Source organism: Sus scrofa, chromosome 15, assembly GCF_000003025.6.
Source record: "Sus scrofa isolate TJ Tabasco breed Duroc chromosome 15, Sscrofa11.1, whole genome shotgun sequence".
Taxonomy (NCBI): Eukaryota; Metazoa; Chordata; class Mammalia; order Artiodactyla; family Suidae; genus Sus; species Sus scrofa.
In genome coordinates, this window is record NC_010457.5 from 33,301,221 (window position 1) to 33,320,015 (window position 18,795).

General features: G+C 43.4%; 2 protein-coding genes across 47 annotated transcripts in view; one reads left to right on the forward strand and one right to left on the reverse strand.

Annotated features, from left to right (window-relative positions):
* Positions 1 to 18,795, forward strand: part of CLN8 (CLN8, transmembrane ER and ERGIC protein) — a 43,075-nt gene that overhangs the window by 18,697 nt on the left and 5,583 nt on the right. For 6 of the 12 annotated variants that reach the window (XM_013995178.2, XM_021074634.1, XM_013995218.2 and 3 more), the window contains exons 5-6: positions 1,208 to 1,309; positions 1,693 to 2,214. In XM_013995178.2, coding sequence (XP_013850632.2) covers positions 1,208 to 1,309; positions 1,693 to 1,968 — 378 coding nt within the window. In that variant the 3' untranslated portion in view covers positions 1,969 to 2,214. Of the gene's footprint in view, positions 1 to 1,207; positions 2,215 to 18,795 lie in introns of those variants that run through there. The other 6 variants (XM_021074640.1, XM_021074636.1, XM_021074637.1 and 3 more) reach the window with 6 other exon arrangements.
* Positions 14,257 to 18,795, reverse strand: part of LOC106509653 — a 40,340-nt gene continuing 35,801 nt past the window's right edge. For 34 of the 35 annotated variants that reach the window (XR_002339276.1, XR_002339272.1, XR_002339251.1 and 31 more), the window contains 2 exons: positions 18,546 to 18,773; positions 14,257 to 15,130 (listed from right to left, as the gene is read on the reverse strand). The gene's annotated coding sequence lies outside the window, so the exon portion shown is untranslated. Of the gene's footprint in view, positions 15,131 to 15,730; positions 15,795 to 18,545; positions 18,774 to 18,795 lie in introns of those variants that run through there. The other variant, XM_021075671.1, reaches the window with a different exon arrangement.

Consider the following 18,795-nt stretch of genomic DNA (forward strand, 5'->3'; position numbering starts at 1 on the left):
AACTGGGCCCACAGCCCGTCCTCCCACCCCTGCCTGCACCATTGTCACACCGGTTGGTTGTGTGGAGCCCCCTGTGCAGAGATGGCGGGTTAGGTGGTCCCGTTAGCTGTGCCCTCAGATGCTCGAGTCCACCATGTGACTTCATGATGGGGTGGGGGGAAGGGGGGCAGGCTGAGGAGGTGCCTGGCCCAGGAAGTCCCCCCCCCGCCCCCCCCGACAGTCAGACTCATTTCTAGTCATAAGAGTGGGATTTTCACCTCACCTGAAATGAACAAACTTGAGTGATACCCACACCATTCTGGATGTCTTTTTTGTTTCGTTTTGTTTTGTTTTCTTAGGGCTGCACCTACAGCATATGGAAGTTCCCAGGCTAGGGGTCAAATCTGAGCTGCAGCTGCCAGCCTGCACCACAACCACAGCAACACGGGATCCAAGCCCCGTCTGTGCCCTACGCCGCAGCACATAGCAACGCCGGACCCTTAACCCACTGAGCGAGGCCAGGGATCGAACCTGTGTCCTCATGGATACTAGTCAGGTTCTTAACCTCCTGAGCCAGAATGGGAACTCCTTGTGGATGCTTTCAATTCTCTGGCTTTACTAAACATTTGCTCTAATGGGAGAGCTTTTTTCTCTTTATTTTATTTTATTTTTTGTCTTTTTTTTAAAGCCGCACTCGCGGCATATGGAGGTTCCCAGGCTAGGGGTCGAATCAGAGCTGTAGCTGCCGGCCTACACCACAGCCTTAGGAACTCAGGATCCGAGCTGTGACCTATGCCACAGCTCTCACCACACCGGATCCTCAACCCACTGAGCAAGGCCAGGGATCGAACCTGCATCCTCATGGATGCTAGTCAGATTAGTTTCTGCTGAGCCACAACGGGAACTCCTATTTCTCTTTTTAAATAAAGCTTCCCTTTTTCAGCAAATTTGTACAGTGTACATGTTGTCCTACCTGATCATCTTTAATGATGTGAAAAAATGGAATTCCATCCTGTGCTCCCCCACTGGGGGCGCTGCTTTCAGGCTGTGAGAACAAGGCCTCAAACTCAAGCCCATCAAAGAGTGGCGTCCATGGGGCGAGGGCCTGCAGGGGAGGGCAAGGGTGGAGGGAGGCCTTGCCTACCTGAGGCTCACCTGCTCATTCTTCTGGCCCAGCTCTGGGCTGCACTGCAGGCAGGTCCTGGAGATGCTCCTTCTGTCCCCACAGGGCCTGTCGAAGCCTCAGCCACTTGCAGGGTCCTCGGTCTCCTCCATCTGCTTCCTGATGGGCTCCTGGTCTACACTGTACGGGCTGAGGAAACCTTCAAAGGTCCTAGTGGTACTTTCTCGTAGCACCCCAACGGTGCACTTGTCCCCAGTGGGTGCTCCCCCAAACCCCATGGCCCATCGGCCCGTGGCTGGTGGCAGCTCTTGGACCCCATCCAGCAGGTCCAGCTTGTGTCTCCAGGGTAGCCCCGTGTGCCTGCCGCCAACTGGGCATCACCAGCCTCTGGTGCTTTGAACTAATGGAGGAAGAGGGCTTGGGGCCCGGCCTGTAGGTGGGGGGACCATGTGTGTGCCGGCACCGAGTGTCCCTCCCAGCTGGGTGACTTTGGTAGGAATTTCCCTCCTGGGGGGTGGGGAGGAAGAAGGCCTGGCCGTCTGTTTTTCAGCCATTCTAACTAGATTCTCCCTCTGGATCGAGGTCTCCAGGTCATCTGGCACTACTTGCAGTCCCTTCCTGTGAGAGCAAAGCTGGTCTGCGCCCTCGGAATGGCCGGTAGGAAACTTGCCATCTTCATGCTAGGGAGCCATGACACTGACAGGCCCATACTGGTCGGCCTGGTTCTGGTGATACCTGACTGTGTGAAAAAAGAACGTGAAATCTGGGCCCTGTTCCTTCTTGGAGTCCTCTGGGTGTATTTTACAAAACTGGGACATTTTCAGCTATGCTTCCCTGTAAAGAAAGAAATTGTTATTTTATTGTAACACTACTTGGCCACAGTATTCCTTGGGGTCCAGATAGAAACGGCCCCTAATGGCTAAATTAATTACAGCACGATATTTCAGGTGAACTGTTTTGAGAAAGGGATAGTAAGTGGTGTGCAATTCCTTAGCTTTGTGCTATTGAAGCAAAGTCTTTGGGAATTAGTTTGGCTCTTATCTTGGGTATGTATGTGTGTGTCTTGGTGCACATGTCTGTCGACTGAAAAAATATATGCACAACCTAAAAGTTGAGAGTTAAGTCTTATTTGGTGGACAAAACTGAGGACTTCAGCTCGAGAGGCAGCCTCTCAAGTAACCCTGAGAAAACCGCTCCAAGGAGGAGAGGTGGGAGCTAGGATACACAGGAGTTTAGCAACAAAGGGCAGGTAGTAGGAACAAAACAGTACTGCTAATAGCAGAAAACTAGACATCTCAGGTCGGGGATTTAGCACTTTTCCATGTATGGGAAGATGCAAGGTCTGGGCTCATTGAAATCTTTCCTTTGATGTGCATGCACCTCGGCTCTCCAGGGGCCAGCCTCCTGTGTCTTCCCATCCTGAGTTTCCTCGGGGCTCACCTTGAGGAGTGGCTGCAGCCTGATGGCTGCTAGATGGCAGTGTTCTCTGTTTCCTTCCTGAGTGCCCTGAGGGCTCACTGGCTCACCCTTGGAGGTGGCTGCCATCACGGGGACTGTGACATCCTTTGTTACTGATATGACAGGCAGTATTTTCTCAGGGCCTTCTCTTTGTCTGAAATTTGACCAATGTGTGAGAGAGGCTTCATGACCAATTTTTGTCCCAAGGCCCTGGGAGGTTCATCCCAGATCAGGCGAAAATTCTTGTTGACAGGACACTGCAGGTGCTGATTTCTGGATTAGGCCCTGTCGATAACTAAAGATTCACTGGATCCTCTGTTGTACTAGTCTGTTACGATGCAGGAGATATTTTCCTGTGTTGCTTCTTCCCATCCCTAGAGTCACACTATTACATTTATTCCGTAAGAGTCATGAGTGTGATCTATTTCCTTAAGGTATTTAGCTATCATCAGTTTTGTCAAAGGCCTGGTTACACACTGAGTATTTTAAGAGACAACAGTCTTATAAAATAGGAGATAAATAATACAGCCAGTAATGCTGACGAAGTCATAGTGCAGGGGGAGACATAAAGCATAAACCATTTGGAAACAAAGAACACATTAAAACAAAGATTGGAGTTCCCGTCGTGGCGCAGTGGTTAACGAATCCGACTAGGAACCATGAGGTTGCGGGTTCGGTCCTTGCCCTTGCTCAGTGGGTTAACGATCCGGCGTTGCCGTGAGCTGTGGTGTAGGTTGCAGACACGGCTCGGATCCCGCGTTGCTGTGGCTCTGGCGTAAGCCGGTGGCTACAGCTCCAATTCAACCCCTAGCCTGGGAACCTCCATATGCCGCGGGAGCGGCCCAAGAAATAGCAAAAAGACAAAAAAAAATAAAATAAAATAAAACAAAGATTGGTATAACTAGCTATAAGTTGTAATAAACATCAAGTCCATAGGTGAGCCAGCTGGAGAAGCCAAATTCTGGAAAGATCAGGTAGAGAGGAAAGGAAAAGTGTTATATCTTTCTTTACAAAGGTGTTTGTACTTTATCAACTTGTAAGTCATAGCTAGCATAAGAGGAGAAGTTTTCTGGAAAACAAAGGTTAAAGCTGGTATATTTCCCAAAATGTCATAAAGTTGTAAATCCCCTTTACCAGTTCATTTAGTCCCATTTAGTTTCCACTGATCTTGATGAAGTCATCAGGTTTTCCAATAGCATCGTCATTTGCTGTCCAGTTCAATGGTATTATCTAAAGTCTCAGAAACTTCATATTGTTTAAAAACTTTTTGAGTCTTCTTGACGATCTTCATTTTGCAAAAGCATCAGTGTAACATAATGGTTGTCTCTGAAGGAACAAACTTCAAATAGCATGGTTAAATATTGAAGTACAATGCATTTGGGAAGAAACTTGGATATTTCTGTGACATAACATTTTAAGATAACTAGAATTATGATTGATAACATATCAGGGCATATGTTAGGAATTCCATAGAAGTTTTGGAATACCCACACACTATAACCTAAGATTCATCTCTAATCACTCCAGTCACTTGACAAATAATTTTACACACCAAGTAAGCCTAATTAGTGAACATTCCCCTCTGAGGTGTTTCAGGATTCCTTGAAGCATCCCAGAGGCAACTGGAGGCTATAAGGACCTTAGTTAGAGAGTTCCTACTGTGGTGCAATGGGATCACACCATCTCTGCAGCACCAGGATGCCAGTTCAATCTTTGGCCTGGCACAGTGGATTAAAGGATCTGGCATTGCTGCAGCTATGGCGTAGGTCACAGCTGGAGCTCAGATTCAGTCCCTGGCCCAGAAACTTCCATATGCTGTGACCTTAAAAAAAAAAAAAAAAAAAAAAAAAAATGATTAGCATTCCCAGAATGGTAATATCAGCAATCATTTATAAATTCTAAAAGAATCAGAGAATATTGAACTTTAGATCTACCAGGAAACAAACACAAAAGGGATATTTATTAGTGTCTAGTCTAACCCCTTTATTTTATAGATGAGAAAAAGCAACTCTGAAAGTTTTAAGAGACATTCCCATACATACAGATCTGAATGTCAAAATCTGGACTAGAATTTTCCTTCTGGTCCAGCTGCGCTTTTTAATACATCAGATGGTAGGATACATTATAAAATACCATATTAAGTTTCGGGACGTGAGCTACTGAAAAGAACTTTAATTAGATTTTAATATTTGGGAAGTTAGTTAAAAATCTCAAAGGGTTTTAAAACACAAGATCATAGGTCTCTATGAAACAGTACTTCTTTAACCAGTCAGGAAAATTTCAGAAGAAACAAATGCAGGAGTTCCTGTTGTGGCTCAGTGGTTAACGAATCCAACTAGGAACCATGAGGTTGCGGGTTCGATCCCTGCCCTTGCTCAGTGGGTTAAGGATCCCGCGTTGCCGTGAGCTGTGGTGTAGGTTGCAGACGTGGCTCGGATCCCGAGTTGCTGTGGCTCTGGCATAGGCCGGTGGCTACAGCTCCGATTAGACCCCTAGCCTTGGAACCTCCATATGCCTCAGGAGCAGCCCAAGAAAATGGCAAAAAGACAAAAAAAAAAAAAAAAAGAAAGAAAAGAAAAGAAAAAAGAAACAAATGCAGATCACTTAAGGGCACAGAAAAACATATTCTGTTATCAAAAAGGAGCACTATAAGAAACTTCATCTTAACAGAGAGAGAAAGCAAATTCCAGCCTTGTAAGAGATTATTTACAAAAGCCATTTACTTAAGTAACTTCCATCTAAATTTAGTTGATTCTGACCATGAGTAAAACTTTTTCAAGGTTCTTTTCCACAGCCTTTCATCACTTTCTGTATCTATGTTATTTTGTCCCTTCCTTTTTCATCCCCAAACCAACTCTATGACATCCTTTCCTTTCCCTCAATAAAATGTAATCCATTCCTCATACCTTTTTTTCTTAAATTTTTTCATTAGAGTTGATTTACATTGTTCTGTCAATTTCTGCTATACAGCAAAGTGACCCAGTCATACATATATACATACTCTCTCTCTCATTATCTTTCATCATGTTCCGGGACAAGTGATTGGGGAAGTTCCCGTAGTGGCCCAGTGGGTTATGAGCACAACTAGTAACCATGAGGCTGCGGATTAGATCTCTGGCCTCCCTCAGTGGGTTAAGGATCCGGCAGTGCCATGAGCTGTGGTGTAGAAGCGGCTCAGATCTGGTGTTACTGTGGCTGTGGTGTAGGCCAGTAGCTGCAGCTCTGATCTGACTTTTACTTAACCTGGGAACTTCCATATGCCAAGGGCATGGCCCTGAAAAGACAAAAAACAACAACAATAAAAACCACAAGTGATTGGACATAGTTCGTGTGCTGTACAGCAGGACCTCATTGTTTATCCATTCTAAGTGGAATAGTTTGTATCTACTAAACCCAAACTCTCAGTCCATCCCACACCCTCTCCCTGCACCTTGGCAACCACAAGTCTGTTCTCTATGTCTGTGAGTCTGTTTCTATTCTGTAGATAGTTTCATCTGTGCCATATTTTAGATTCCACATATAAGTGACATCATATGGTATCGGTATTTGTCTTTCTGACTTACTTAGCATAAGAATCTCTAGTTCTATCCATGTTGCTGTGAATTGCATTATTTTGTTCTTTTTTATGGCTGGGTAGTATTCCACTGTGTATATACCACATCTTAAGCCATTCATCTGTCAGTGGACACTTAGGTTATTTCCTTGTCTCAGCTATTTTGAATAGTGTGCTATGAACACAAGGGTGCATGTTCTTTTCTTTTCTTTTCTGCTATTTTTAGGGCTGCACCTGTGGCATATGGAGGCCTACACCACAGCCACAGCAACGCCAGATCTGAGCCATGTCTGCAACCTACACCACAGCTTACGGCAACACTAGGTCCTTAACCCACTGAGTGAGGCCAGGGAACCAAACCCGAAACCTCATGGTTCCTAGTCGGATTTGTTTCTGATGTGCCACAACGGAAACTCCCGTGTATCTTTCTGAATGAAGGTTTTGTCCACATATATGCCCAGGAGTGGGGTTGCTGGGTCATATGGTAGTTCTATATTTATATTTATATTTCATTTTCTGAGGTACCTCCATACTGTTTTCCATAGTGGTTGTACCAATTTACATTCTACCAGCAATGTAAGAGGGTATCCTTTTCTCCACACCCTCTCCAGCTTTTGTTATTTGTAGACTTATTAATGATGGCCATTCTGACTGCTGTGAGGTGGTACTTTATTGTAGTTTTGATTTGGATTTCTCTGATAATTAGTAGTGTTGAGCATTTTTTTTTCATGTGCCTTCGACCATCCATATGTCTTCTTTGGAGAAATGTCTATTTAAGTCTTCTAACCATTTTTCAATTAGGTTGTTTGTTTTTTGTTGCTGTTGAGTTGTCCTCATACCTTCTTTACTAAGAATACACATCCTACTTCTCTACCGTGTGCTGAAATGCTTCCTTATTATTTCTGTTAGCTTTAATTACATGTTTAATTAGAATCTTCACCACTTAAAAACCTTAATTTTTAGTGAAAACTAGGAAGTAAGCAATTATGAACTGCTTTTTATGTTAGCATTCTGTAGATTGATGGAGATAAATACCAGTGATATTTTCTAAAACATTTGTTTTCTTATAGAGAACATCTCAGGGTGGCTCTGAATATATTAATTAATAGTCCTAAATACCTTCACACTTTCTCTGTTTGGTAACCGCTGTCTCAGTATCTTATTTGGGAATAACCTAGCTATTCAATAAACTTTCATCTCTTAAATTTGCACAACTCAAGAACTTTAAGTTACCAAAATATCTAGGGAGATTTACTTAAGCAGACATTTCTAAATATAATTATTTTAGAGTTTACCAGAAGCCTTATCTTATTTACATTTACTATAAAGTTTCACCATATCAAGTCATTTTCCTTGTTGACAAGTTTGCAACAGATATAATAAGGTCTTATTTGACTTAGATTAAACCTAATTATAATAAAAATATTTTGCTTAGTGTTGATGACTCTAAAGACATGCCTATATTAATTAGATTAACATACTTTAATTAACTTTAGTGCCAGATAACTTAATATTGAGTATTTCCCAGTTCACGTGAACCTTAAAGTCATTTTGGCCAGTTTCTCTTTAATTTGTAAGCACTTACTTTTAAGTCATCTAAATAGAACTCTTTATAAATTCAATTTTGATAACACTTTCCAGAGGTAGCGATAGCTCATAGGTATAATGTGCACACAGAAATATTAACAGGCAAAAGAAGAGGTCTTATGGCTTCACTTAAAAAAAGCTAGGGGTTTCTATTGTGGCTCAGCAGGTTAAGAACCTGACTAGTATCCATGAGGACACAGATTCAATCCCTGGCCTCACTCAGTGGGTTAAGGATCTGGCATTGCCATGAGCAGTGGTGTAGGTCACAGATGTGGCTTGATCTCAAATTGCTGTGGCTGTGGCGTAGGCCAGTGGCTACAGCTCCAATTTGACCCCTATCCTGGGAACCTCCAAATGCTGTGGGTGTGGACGTAAAAAGACAAAAAGACCCAAAAAAACCCAAAAAAACTATACACTTCCACCTTAATTCTGTCCACTTATACCTTAAACTTTAGCTTTCATTAGGATCCAGTCAATAAGTTTTTGATCTTATAGGAGTCTTAGAAGTTTTTCTTTCCTTTTATTCCCTGTCCATTTTATCTATTTTATCTGTAAAAGGCTCAGAGATCCCCAGAGGGGTTTGAGCCCTTGGCCTAACTGATGCCCCAAGTAATTCTAAGTCAGGTGTTGTTGCAGGAAGCAGGAACCCCCTTCCAGGGCCCAAGCATGGGCTCTCGTCTGACCCTCGGAAATGAGTTGTCTGAGGACACAACTTTGCTGACAGAGCAAGACACTTTTTGGGAAGGGGGCCTGGGTGGAGAGCAGCAGGTGAGGGCACCCAGGAGAGCACACCATGCTGTGTGTCTCGCAGGCTTGGGTTTTATGGGAATGGGGTGAGTTTCCAGGCTGTCTGGTCAGTCGTCTGGGCTTATAAAAAATCCTCACCTGAATCTTTTTTTTTTTTTTTTTTTGTCTTTTCTAGGGCCACACCCGCGGCATATGGAGGTTCCCAGGCCAGGGGTCTAGTCGGAGCTGTAGCCACCGGCCTACACCCAAGCCACAGCAACTCAGGATCTGAGCCGCATCTGTGATCTACACCATAGCTCATGGCAACACCAGATCCTTAACCCACTGAGTGAGGCCAGGGATTGAACCCGCAACCTCATGGTTCCTAGTTGGATTCGTTAACCACTGCACCATGACGGGAACTCCTATCTAACTATTTGAAGGCCTCTCCTGACACTTTTTCAGAGGGCCTAACTTCTGATCTCCTTTCAGGGTGCTTTGAAGGTCAGTGGCCACAGTGGCCATTGACTTAATCCTTACAGAGGCAGATGGCATGGCAGTTTTTAGTTGGCAGGGGCCCTTTGTGGTTTGGGGGGCATTTCATGACCATTTTGTTCCACAGTGCTATGAATTATTCCCAGCTCTGGCAGAGATTTCACTGATAGGACACTCAATGTGCTAATGTTGGACTAGGTCTTATTAACAATAGCCAAGTCTCTGGGCCCCTGTCTTACTGGTCTCTTAAGTTCCAAGAAGATATTCCCTCTGTTGCTTCTGCCCATATCTAGTGTCACACCATTACAGTAATTGATTTTGGATAGAACTATGTGTTGTCACTTTATCAGAGGCTCAGTCACACATTTGGTAATGCAAGAAACAATTTTGTAAAACAGGCAATATAAAACAAATACAGCTAGCAGTATTAATAAGGTCATAAGCCAGAATTTAAGTCAAGAACTTCCATTTGGTGCAGCCTAGTATATTCCCAGGTCATTCGACTTAAGTTGTTCTATACCAGTTCTTAGTTTTAAGGGAAATTATATATTGGCTTTGCCTACAAGGCACCCAACCAAATTTCCTAGTGTTACTAGGCTGGTTATCCCTCATATGGTTTAAATTTAAATGACCAGGAGTTCTCATCATGGCTCAGCAGAAATGAATCTGACTAGCATCCATGAGGGCGCAGGTTTGATCCCTGGCCTCGCTCAGTGGGTTAAGGATGTGACATTGCCATCAGCTGTGGTGTAGGTGGAAAACATGGCTCAAATCCTACGTTGCTGTGTGTATGGCTGTGGTGTAGGTCGGCAGCTACAGCTCTGATTCGACCCCTATCCTGGGAACCATATGCCATGGGTGCGGCCTTAAATAATTTGAATGACTGTAGCCTGGTGTTAATCTGGTTGCAGATCGTGGAGCATCTGGCCTTCATCCAGAGCTGGGAAAACAGATTAAAAGCTAGTAATGTTTCAGACAGAAACCATAAAGATTATAACCGCATTCATCAGTTTACTCAATCCTATGTGGCTAATCCTTTTTGTTAACAGTTTCCATTAAACTTTTAAAATTTACCTAGTTTAGTAATGTGACTTAAAAGTTATCAGAGACATGCCCTTTCTGTGAATCTCTGGAAGATGATCCAGTTTTGCAGAGCATCGGTTTGTCTTACGAATGACAAAAAGTCTTTAAAAGCCAAAAGGTTAAAGATCTGATTACTATTTAAAATTTTCAATTAAATTTTATTAATTTTATTAAACCAGTATGAGTTGGTAACTCATTGTAGTTTTGATTTGCTTTTCTGTAGTAATTAGTGATGTTGAGCATTTTTTCATGTGCCTGTTGGCCATCCCTATGTCTTTGGAGAAATGTCTGTTTAGGTCTTCTGCCCATTTTTTGATTGGGTTGTTTTTTTTTCTTGTTGGGTTGTAAAAATTGTATATTTTGGAGATTAAGCCCTTGTCAGTTGCATCATTTGCAATTTTCTCCCATTCCAGAGGTTGTCTTTTCATTTTGTTTATGGTTTCCTTTGCTGTGCAAAAGCTTATAAGTTTATGTCCCATTTATTTTTATTTCTATTGCTTTGGGAGACTGACCTAAGAAAACATCTGTATGCTTGATGTCAGACATTTTGCTTATGTTCTTTTAGGAGATTTATGGTGTCATGTCTTACGTTTAAGTCTTTAAGCCATTTTGAGTTGATTTGTGTGCATGGTGTGAGGGTATTGATTTATATGCAGCTGTCCAGTTTCCCCAGCACCACTTGCTTAAGAGACTTTTTCCCATTTTATATTCTTGTCTCCTTTGTTGAAGATTAATTGACCAAAGGTGTCTGGGTTTATCTCTGGGCTGTCTATTCTGTTCTGTTGATTGGTGTGTTTTTGTACCAGTACCACACTGTCTTAATTACCATAGCTTTGTAATACTGTCTGAAGTCTAGGAGAGTTATGCCACCTGTTTGATTTCTTTTCCCCCTCAGGATAGCTTTGGCAATTCTGGGTCTTTTATGGTTCCATATAAATTTTTGTATTATTCTAGATTTGTGAAAAATGTCATGGGTAATTTGACAGTGATCACATTAAATCTGTAGGTTGCTTTGGGTAGTATGGCCATTTTAACAATATTAATTCTTCCAATTCAGGAGCATGGAATATCTTTCCATTTCTTTGAATCCTCTTTAATTTCCATTATTAATGTTTTTGTTTTTGTTTTTTGTCTTTTTGCCTTTTCTAGGGCCACACTTGTGGCATATGGAGGTTCCCAGGCTAGGGGTCTAATTGGAGCTGTAGCCACCAGTCTACACCACAGCCACAGCAACTCGGAACCCGAGCCGCATCTGCGACCTACACCACAGCTCATGGCAACACCGGATCCTCAACCCACTGAGCAAGGCCAGGGATCAAACCTGCAACCTCATGGTTCCTAGTTGGATTTGTTAACCACTGTGCCACGATGGGAACTCCCTATTATTGTTTTATAGTTGTCAGCACATAAGACTTTCATCTCCTTGGTCAGGTTTATTCCTAGGTATTTAATTTTTGGGGGTGCAATTTTAAAAGGTTTTTAATATTCCTTTTCTAATATTTCATTGTTCTATATAGAAATGCAACTGATTTCTGAATGTTAATCTTGTATCCTGCTACTTTCCTGAATTCATTGACCAGATCGAGTAGTTTTTGCTTGGAGTGCTTAGTGCTTCAATGTATAGTATCATGTCACCTGCATATAGTGACAGTTTTACCTCTTCCAATTTGGATACCTTTTATTTCTTTTGTCTGATTGCTGTGGCTAGGACTTCCAATACTATGTTGAATAAAAGTGGTGAGTGGGCATCCTTCTTCCAGATTGTAGTACAAAGGCTTTCAGCTTTTCTCTGTTGATTATTCTATTGGCCTGTGGGAGTGTCATAACCAGCTTTTATACATGTATACCCACTTTGGTAAGTTTTTAATCATGAATGGATGTTGAATTTTGTCAAATGCTTTTTCTGCTACTATTAAGATGATCATGTGGTTTTGGACTTTTGTTAATGTGGTATATGACAATTTTCATATGTTGAACCATCCTTGTGCAACTTCAGATGAATCCCACTTGGTCTGATAGCCTTATGGGGGGGGGTCCCTTATAATTGTTTTTCTCTTGCTGCCTTTAGAATCCGCTCCTTTAACTTTTGCCATTTTTATTATAATACGTCTTAGTGTAGGTCTGTTTGAGTTCAACTAATTTGGGGCCTTCTGTGCTTCCTGTGTCTAGATATGTTTCCTTCTTTAGATCTGGAAAGTTTTCAACCATAATTTCTTCAAAAGATTTTCTGTAATTTTTTATGTCTACACTGCAGCAGATGAAAGTTCCTGGGCCAGGGACTGAATGTGAACAACAGCTACAACCTACACAACATCTGGGGCAATGCTGGGTCCTTAACCCACTACACCGGGATCAAACCCATACCTCTACAGTGACAAAGGTGCTTCAGTCAGATTGACCCACTGCACCACATCAGGAGCGCCTCAAGTATATTTTTAATCCCCTTTTTCTTTTCCTCTGGCATCCCTGTTGTGTGTAAATTGGTACACTTTATATTGTCCCATAGATCTCTTATGTTGCTTTCTTTTTTCATTTGGTTTTCTGGGTGATTTCTATTTTTCTGTCTTCCAAGTCACTTATTCCATTGGCTTATTCATTTTGTGGTTCAATGCCTTTAACTCAGCTTTCAGCTCTGCACATGCCTTTCCTAATTTTTCTTAGCTCCTCCTCGTAGTTTTTGTCTTTTTGCCATTTCGAGGGCTGCTCCCGCAGCATATGGAGGTTCCCAGGCTAGGGGTCTAATTGGAGCTGTAGCTGCTGGCCTATGCCAGAGCAATGTGGGATCCAAGTCGTGTCTGCAACCTACACCACACCTCACAGCAATGCTGGATCCTTAACCCAGTGAGCAAGGCCAGGGATCGAACCTGCAACCTCATGGTTACTAGTCAGATTCATTAACCACTGAGCCATGATGGGAACTCCCAATTCTCCTGTAGTTTCTACTCTAGTTCCTTTTTATAAAGTAATCTGTGTTACCCTTGATTTCTTCACTATTTTCACTATCTCCTTTATGAACTCGGTGTCTGTTAGACAGTAGAGGTCTTCATTGTTTGCTCCTCCAGGGGATTCTCCTGTTCTCTTAACTGGGACTGGTTCCTGTGCTTCTTCCTTTTGCTTATATTTTTCTTAGTCTGTGGGTTTAGGGAAAACAATTACCTACTGTATTCTTGGATTTTTTTTTTGGTTTTGTCTTTTTGGGGCCGTACCCATGGCATATGGAGGTTCCCAGGCTAGGGGGCAAATTGGAGCTGTAGCCACTGACCTACACCACAGCAATAAGGGATACGAGCTGTGTCTGCGACCTACACCACATGTCACAGCAATGCAGGATCCTTAACCTACTGATCAAGGCCAGGGATCAAACCCCGTGTTCTTATGGATACTAGTTGGGTTTGTTAACCACAGAGCCACGACAGGAACTCCCTATATTTGTGGGAGCATCCCTGGATAGTTTGTGTGGGTTTACTTTAGTGTAAGGTTTGGTTTTGGTGTGGATACTTGCACTTTCCTCAGTGTGTGCAAGCTGTTATCCACTTGATAGGGGGTGTGAAGGTACATGGCCTGCACGTGCTTCCTAGCAGGTAGGGGCAATGGACAGTGTCTGCAGGCAGCACCTGGTCACCAGGCCCTTGGGAGTGGTGAGGACCCATGGAGGTGTGGGGGCTGTATGCTATGCCTGCTTGCAGGGCCCTTAGCAGTGGCAGTGACCCTCAGGGAGGTGGGGGCAGTGCCAAGAGCCCTTGACAGTGGCAATGGCAGGGTGTGTGTCCCCAGGGAGTGAGGGCAACAGGTGGTGTTCAGTTGCAGAGGCCTCCTCAGCAGTGACCCCTGAAGTGACAGGTAGTGATTGGTCACAGGACCCTCAATGGTAGCAGGCCATGCCCATCTCACCCACCTCTGGAGTCTGAGTTGGGTACAGCAGTTTTAGCCCAGCCAAGAGGGGCCCCACTGCCCGAGTGCCCATGCATGAGCAGAGAACGGTGTTCCTGCAGTGGTCCCCACCCCCTCCTCTCACCCTCCGCAGCAATGGCACCTGGTTTCTCCTGCAGGCCCAGGCCTCCTCCCACGCTCACTTAGCTGTGGTGTGCTGCTCCCTGGCCCCTCAAGCTGTCTCCGCACTGCCAATCCTGGTCCTCTCTCTGGAACTGACCTCGAGCCTGAGTCTCGGCACCCACACCCGAGGGTCTCAGGCTGTGGTGTCCGTAGTGGCAGTACCGACAGTTTGTGCAGCTCTCCTTTGCCTTCCTCAGTCCAGCTGCTGTGCTTTTCTGAGACGTTGAGGTTCCCCCTCCGTCCAGCTGATCGCCCCGTCAGTTAGGTGGCTTCCCAGGGTGTGGGTTCCTTTCCCCTTTTCACAGCTACCTCTCAGGAGTGCTGGTCCCATCCTGAATCCTTTTTTTTCCCTACCCAGTTACATGGACAGTTTCTTGTCCTTTTTGGAGGTCTGAGGTCTTCTGCCAGTGTTCATTACACGTTCTGTGTGATCTTACGCCTCCGCCATCTTGATCCTGCTTCCTTGATTACAATGCTTTTGACAAAGCAGCTTAACTAAGTTGCTATGACATACATTTTAAGATAAAATGTAACAATACCAGGACATACCCATCTTACATTACCTATCCACTTAACAGACATTCTAAAAATTAATGTTAACATTCATCCTCAGTGCTCTTGTGGTGCGCCATTTAGCCTGCTAATGCACTGCAGTGAGCATATAGAAACTCGAGGTCTACTAGAAGGCAAATCACCCACCATCTTGGACCCAGTTGGTTCTAACAGTCTCTGTCATATCCTCAAAGTCTACGTCATTCTTTTTAAAGTTTGCGCCCTGCCCATTTCATTCCCCCCTCATAGATTTCACTCCTTTATTCTTATGGGAAGCAGAGGGGTGACGATCCATCTTCTGTAACTGCTTCAAGGCTGAGCAGGGGCACTGACCCTGCCTATCAGGGAGTAAAAGCCTCTGGATACCTCGTCTATAGGCCCAGCCCTTGTTTTAGGTCAGTATGGGCTAGAATCCTCGTACACCAGCATCTTGATGTGCAACTGTTGTGACAGTTTCCATAATCTTCCTGTGAATCTCCCTGAAGATGAAGCCATTTTGCAACAGCCTTAAAGTACAATATCTATAAATAAGATGTAAAAAGCAATTATACACCTGATTACAGTATAATCCAAGTAGGTTTACTGCTCATGTGATAATGCTTTCCTTGTAATTTAATGTACCAAATAATCCTAGTTAATTTAGTATTTCTCTGAGATGACTCAGGATTCCTCTAAAGTGTCCCAAAGTTAGCTGAAGGTCAAAAAATTTGATACTTGGGAAGTTTATCAAAATGTTTCAAAACACTTGGACAAATAAGATCATAGATCACTGTGGATAATGCTTTTTCCTTAGTCAAAGTTACAAGAGATCTCAAAAGCAAACAGATCACGTGAAGGCAAAGAATTCCATAAAATCTGTTATCAAAAGTAGGATTCCAAGAAAATTTTGTTCTCTTAAGAAAAAAGTCAAATTCAGATTTGGCACCAGCTTACTTTTAAAATTACTTTACTCAAATTTATTCTAATCACTCCCAACCATGCACCGAACTCTTCTCTGGAACACTTCCACAAACCTTCCATCACTTTCTGTATCCATATTAGTCTCTTATTTTTCCATCCCAAACAAACTATAAGACACTTATTTTTTCCCCTTGATAGAATTCATCCATTCTTTTTTTTTTCCCCACTGGAAACACATATCCTACTTTCCTTAAGCAGCCACGAATTGTCTTCTGTATCAGCACCCTATAGATTGGTAAACATAAATACCAATAATTTCATTAAAAAGCATGTACTTTCTTATAGAAAACCTCAGTGTGGCACCAAACATTAGTAGTTCTAAATACCTTTAGATTCTCTGTAAAATGAGGCCAATGTTCAGTAATTGTTTCAACATCTTACCCTGTGTGTGGAAATGACCTATTCAATAAGCTTCTACCATTTAACTTAAATTTAGCACAACGCTAAATTTTCACATTATCAAATACCTGGAGAGATCCTCCTCAAGTAGACTTATCCTCCCCCCCCCCTTTTTTTTGGCCACACTTGTGGCAGAGTTCCTGGAACAAGGATTGAACTCACAGCTTCAGCAACGCCAGGTCCTTAATGTCTTCCCCAAGGAGACATCTTAAAACATAATTAATCCTAAAGAGTTCACCCTAAAGCTCTTATTTATAAAAATTTTTATAAGCAAGTTATTTTTCTTGCTGACAAGTTTGCAACAGATGTAACAAGATCTTATTTAACTTCTGTTAAGCCTATAGGTCCAGTAAGGTATTTAATGTTGCTGACTATAAAATGTCTATTAGATCAAACTTTAATAGCGGATGTTAATACTCAGTATTTCCCAGTTCATGTGAACCTAAAATTAATTCTTGCCAGTTACCTTCTATATTTGAGAATTTATACAATTTTTTTTTTTTTTTTTTGTTTTTTGTCTTTTTAGGGCTGTACTTGCAGCACATGGAGGTTCCCAGGCTAAGGGTTGAATCAGAGCCACAGCTGCCAGCCTACACCACAGCAGCACCAGATTGAGCCACATCTGCAACCTGTACCACAGCTCACAGCAATGCTGGATCCTTAATGCCCTGAGCAAGGCCAGGGATCGAACCCTCAACCTCATGGTTCCTAGTTGGATTCATTTCAGCTGCACCACAATGGGAACTCCTATATAAGTTTTTTTTTTTTTTTTGCTTTGATTTTTAGGGCTGCACCCAGGGCATATGGAGGTTCCCAGTCTAGGGGTCGAATAGGAGCTACACAGCAGACCTGACTGCATCTGCAATCTATATCACAGCTCACGGCAAGGCCAGATCCTTAACCCACTGAGCAAGGCCAGGGATGAACTGGAAACCTCATGGTTCCTAGTTGGATTCATTTCCACTGTACGACGATGGGAACTCCCAGGAACTCCTATATAAGCTATTAAAAATTTTTCAGGAGCTCCTGTTGTGGCTCAGTGGGTTAAGAACCTGACTAGTATCCATGAAGATATGCGTTTGCTCCCTAGCCTCACTCAGTGGGTTAAGGATCTGGTGTTGCCTCAAGCTGTGGCACAGTGTGCAGATGCGGCTTAGATCTGGCGTTGCTGTGGCTGTGGTGTAGGCCAGCAGCTGTAGCTCCTATTCAAACCCTAGCCTGGGAACTTCCATATGCTGCAGGTGCGGCCCTAAAAAAAAAAAAAATCATCTAGTTAAGTAGAGCTCATTGCAGATTAATTTTGATAATACCATCAAAGGTAAGGACATATACATAATGCACAGACATATAGACACAACCAGAGGTCACAAGATTCATTTTATGAACTTAGTTATGAATCTGGTTATAATGATATAAAACTCACTAGTTATGAAGTTCTTTCCTCGGTTTTTTTTTTTTTTTAGTCCCAGGAATTAGAAATGACCTAGATATGTGATCCTGAGAGCCCAGGTCTCAAGGCACAGGGGAAAAAAGTTCTAGAAGGATTTGTTCCCTCAAGGTCAGAATTCTCAAAAGGTGTTTTACCAAGCTTTTTCTAACTATATATGCAAAAAGAACTAGTTTGGGAATTTTCAAAAAAGTTTCATCTAAACCAATTTTCTCTGGAGTTTTGTGGCCAAATAGTGTTAAATATCTTCTTTTTCTTAGTCCCAAGCCCATAGCTAGAATCTTCTCAGTGGGACAGAATTCCAAGAGGGTCCCCACAGTGGGACAGAGCCTGAATTTCCCATTTCACAAGGCAAAAAACGGCCATCACAAATCCTAACAAAGAACCTCAAGTATAGATCACACAGGTAGGGCCGTCCTTATCAGACATGCCCTTAAACACAAGATTGCTGTCTCTCAGAAAGCCTGCGGAGACATAGAACTTCAGATCCGAGTACTAACAAACAGAGTAAATGGAAATATCTTGGGTCTTCAAAGGTTTCAAAGGGAGGAAAAGAGGTCAGATTGAGAGAGGGGAAGGAAGAACAAAAGGGGTGGCCTTGGAGTTCCCGTTGTGGCACAGCGGTTAGCAAACCCCACTAGCATCCATGAGGACACAGGTTCGATCCCTTGCCTTGCTCAGTGGGGTTAAGGATCCTGTGTTACGGTGAGCTGTGATGTAGGTCGCAGGTGCAGCTCAGATCCGGCGTGGCGTGGCTGTGGCGTAAGCCAGCAGCTACAGCTCCAAATTGACCCTAGCCTGGGAACCTCCATATGCTGTGGGCGGGACCCTAAAAAGATAAGGGGGTGTGGCCTGATAATGTGTCTTGCCACCTGCAGATGCTCAAGTGTTACAGAGCTTTTCCCTGTGTTTCAGAAAGGGGCACAGGAACTCAATTCAACTAGAGACCAGAATATGGCATTCAGATTCGATGTCTCTGCCTATCAGAGGTGATCAGCCTCCAGCCCTCAGACTAAATAACAGGCTGTCAACCAGGCTCCTGCATTCAGGGCAGAGCAAAGGAGGGTAAATGGGTGGGGGTTGAAAAGAGGGAAGGGGAGGAGAAGGTCAACTGTCTTCTTGCCCCTCACCTGGTGAGGGCACACTGGCCAGTCGTCAGAGTCAGGAGACCAGGGACAAAAGGGCTTGGTGGCAGCCGCTGGGTCTGCTCGTTCCTGAGTACCCAGATGTCAGTCATGGCAAAGAAGGGATGTCCCACCAGAGTTGCCAGTTGTTGCAGGAAGTGGAACCCCTTCCAGGGCCTGAGCGTGGGCTCTTGTCTAATCCTTGGAAATGAGTTGTCTGAAGAGACACACATGCTGACAAAGACAAAGGCTTTAT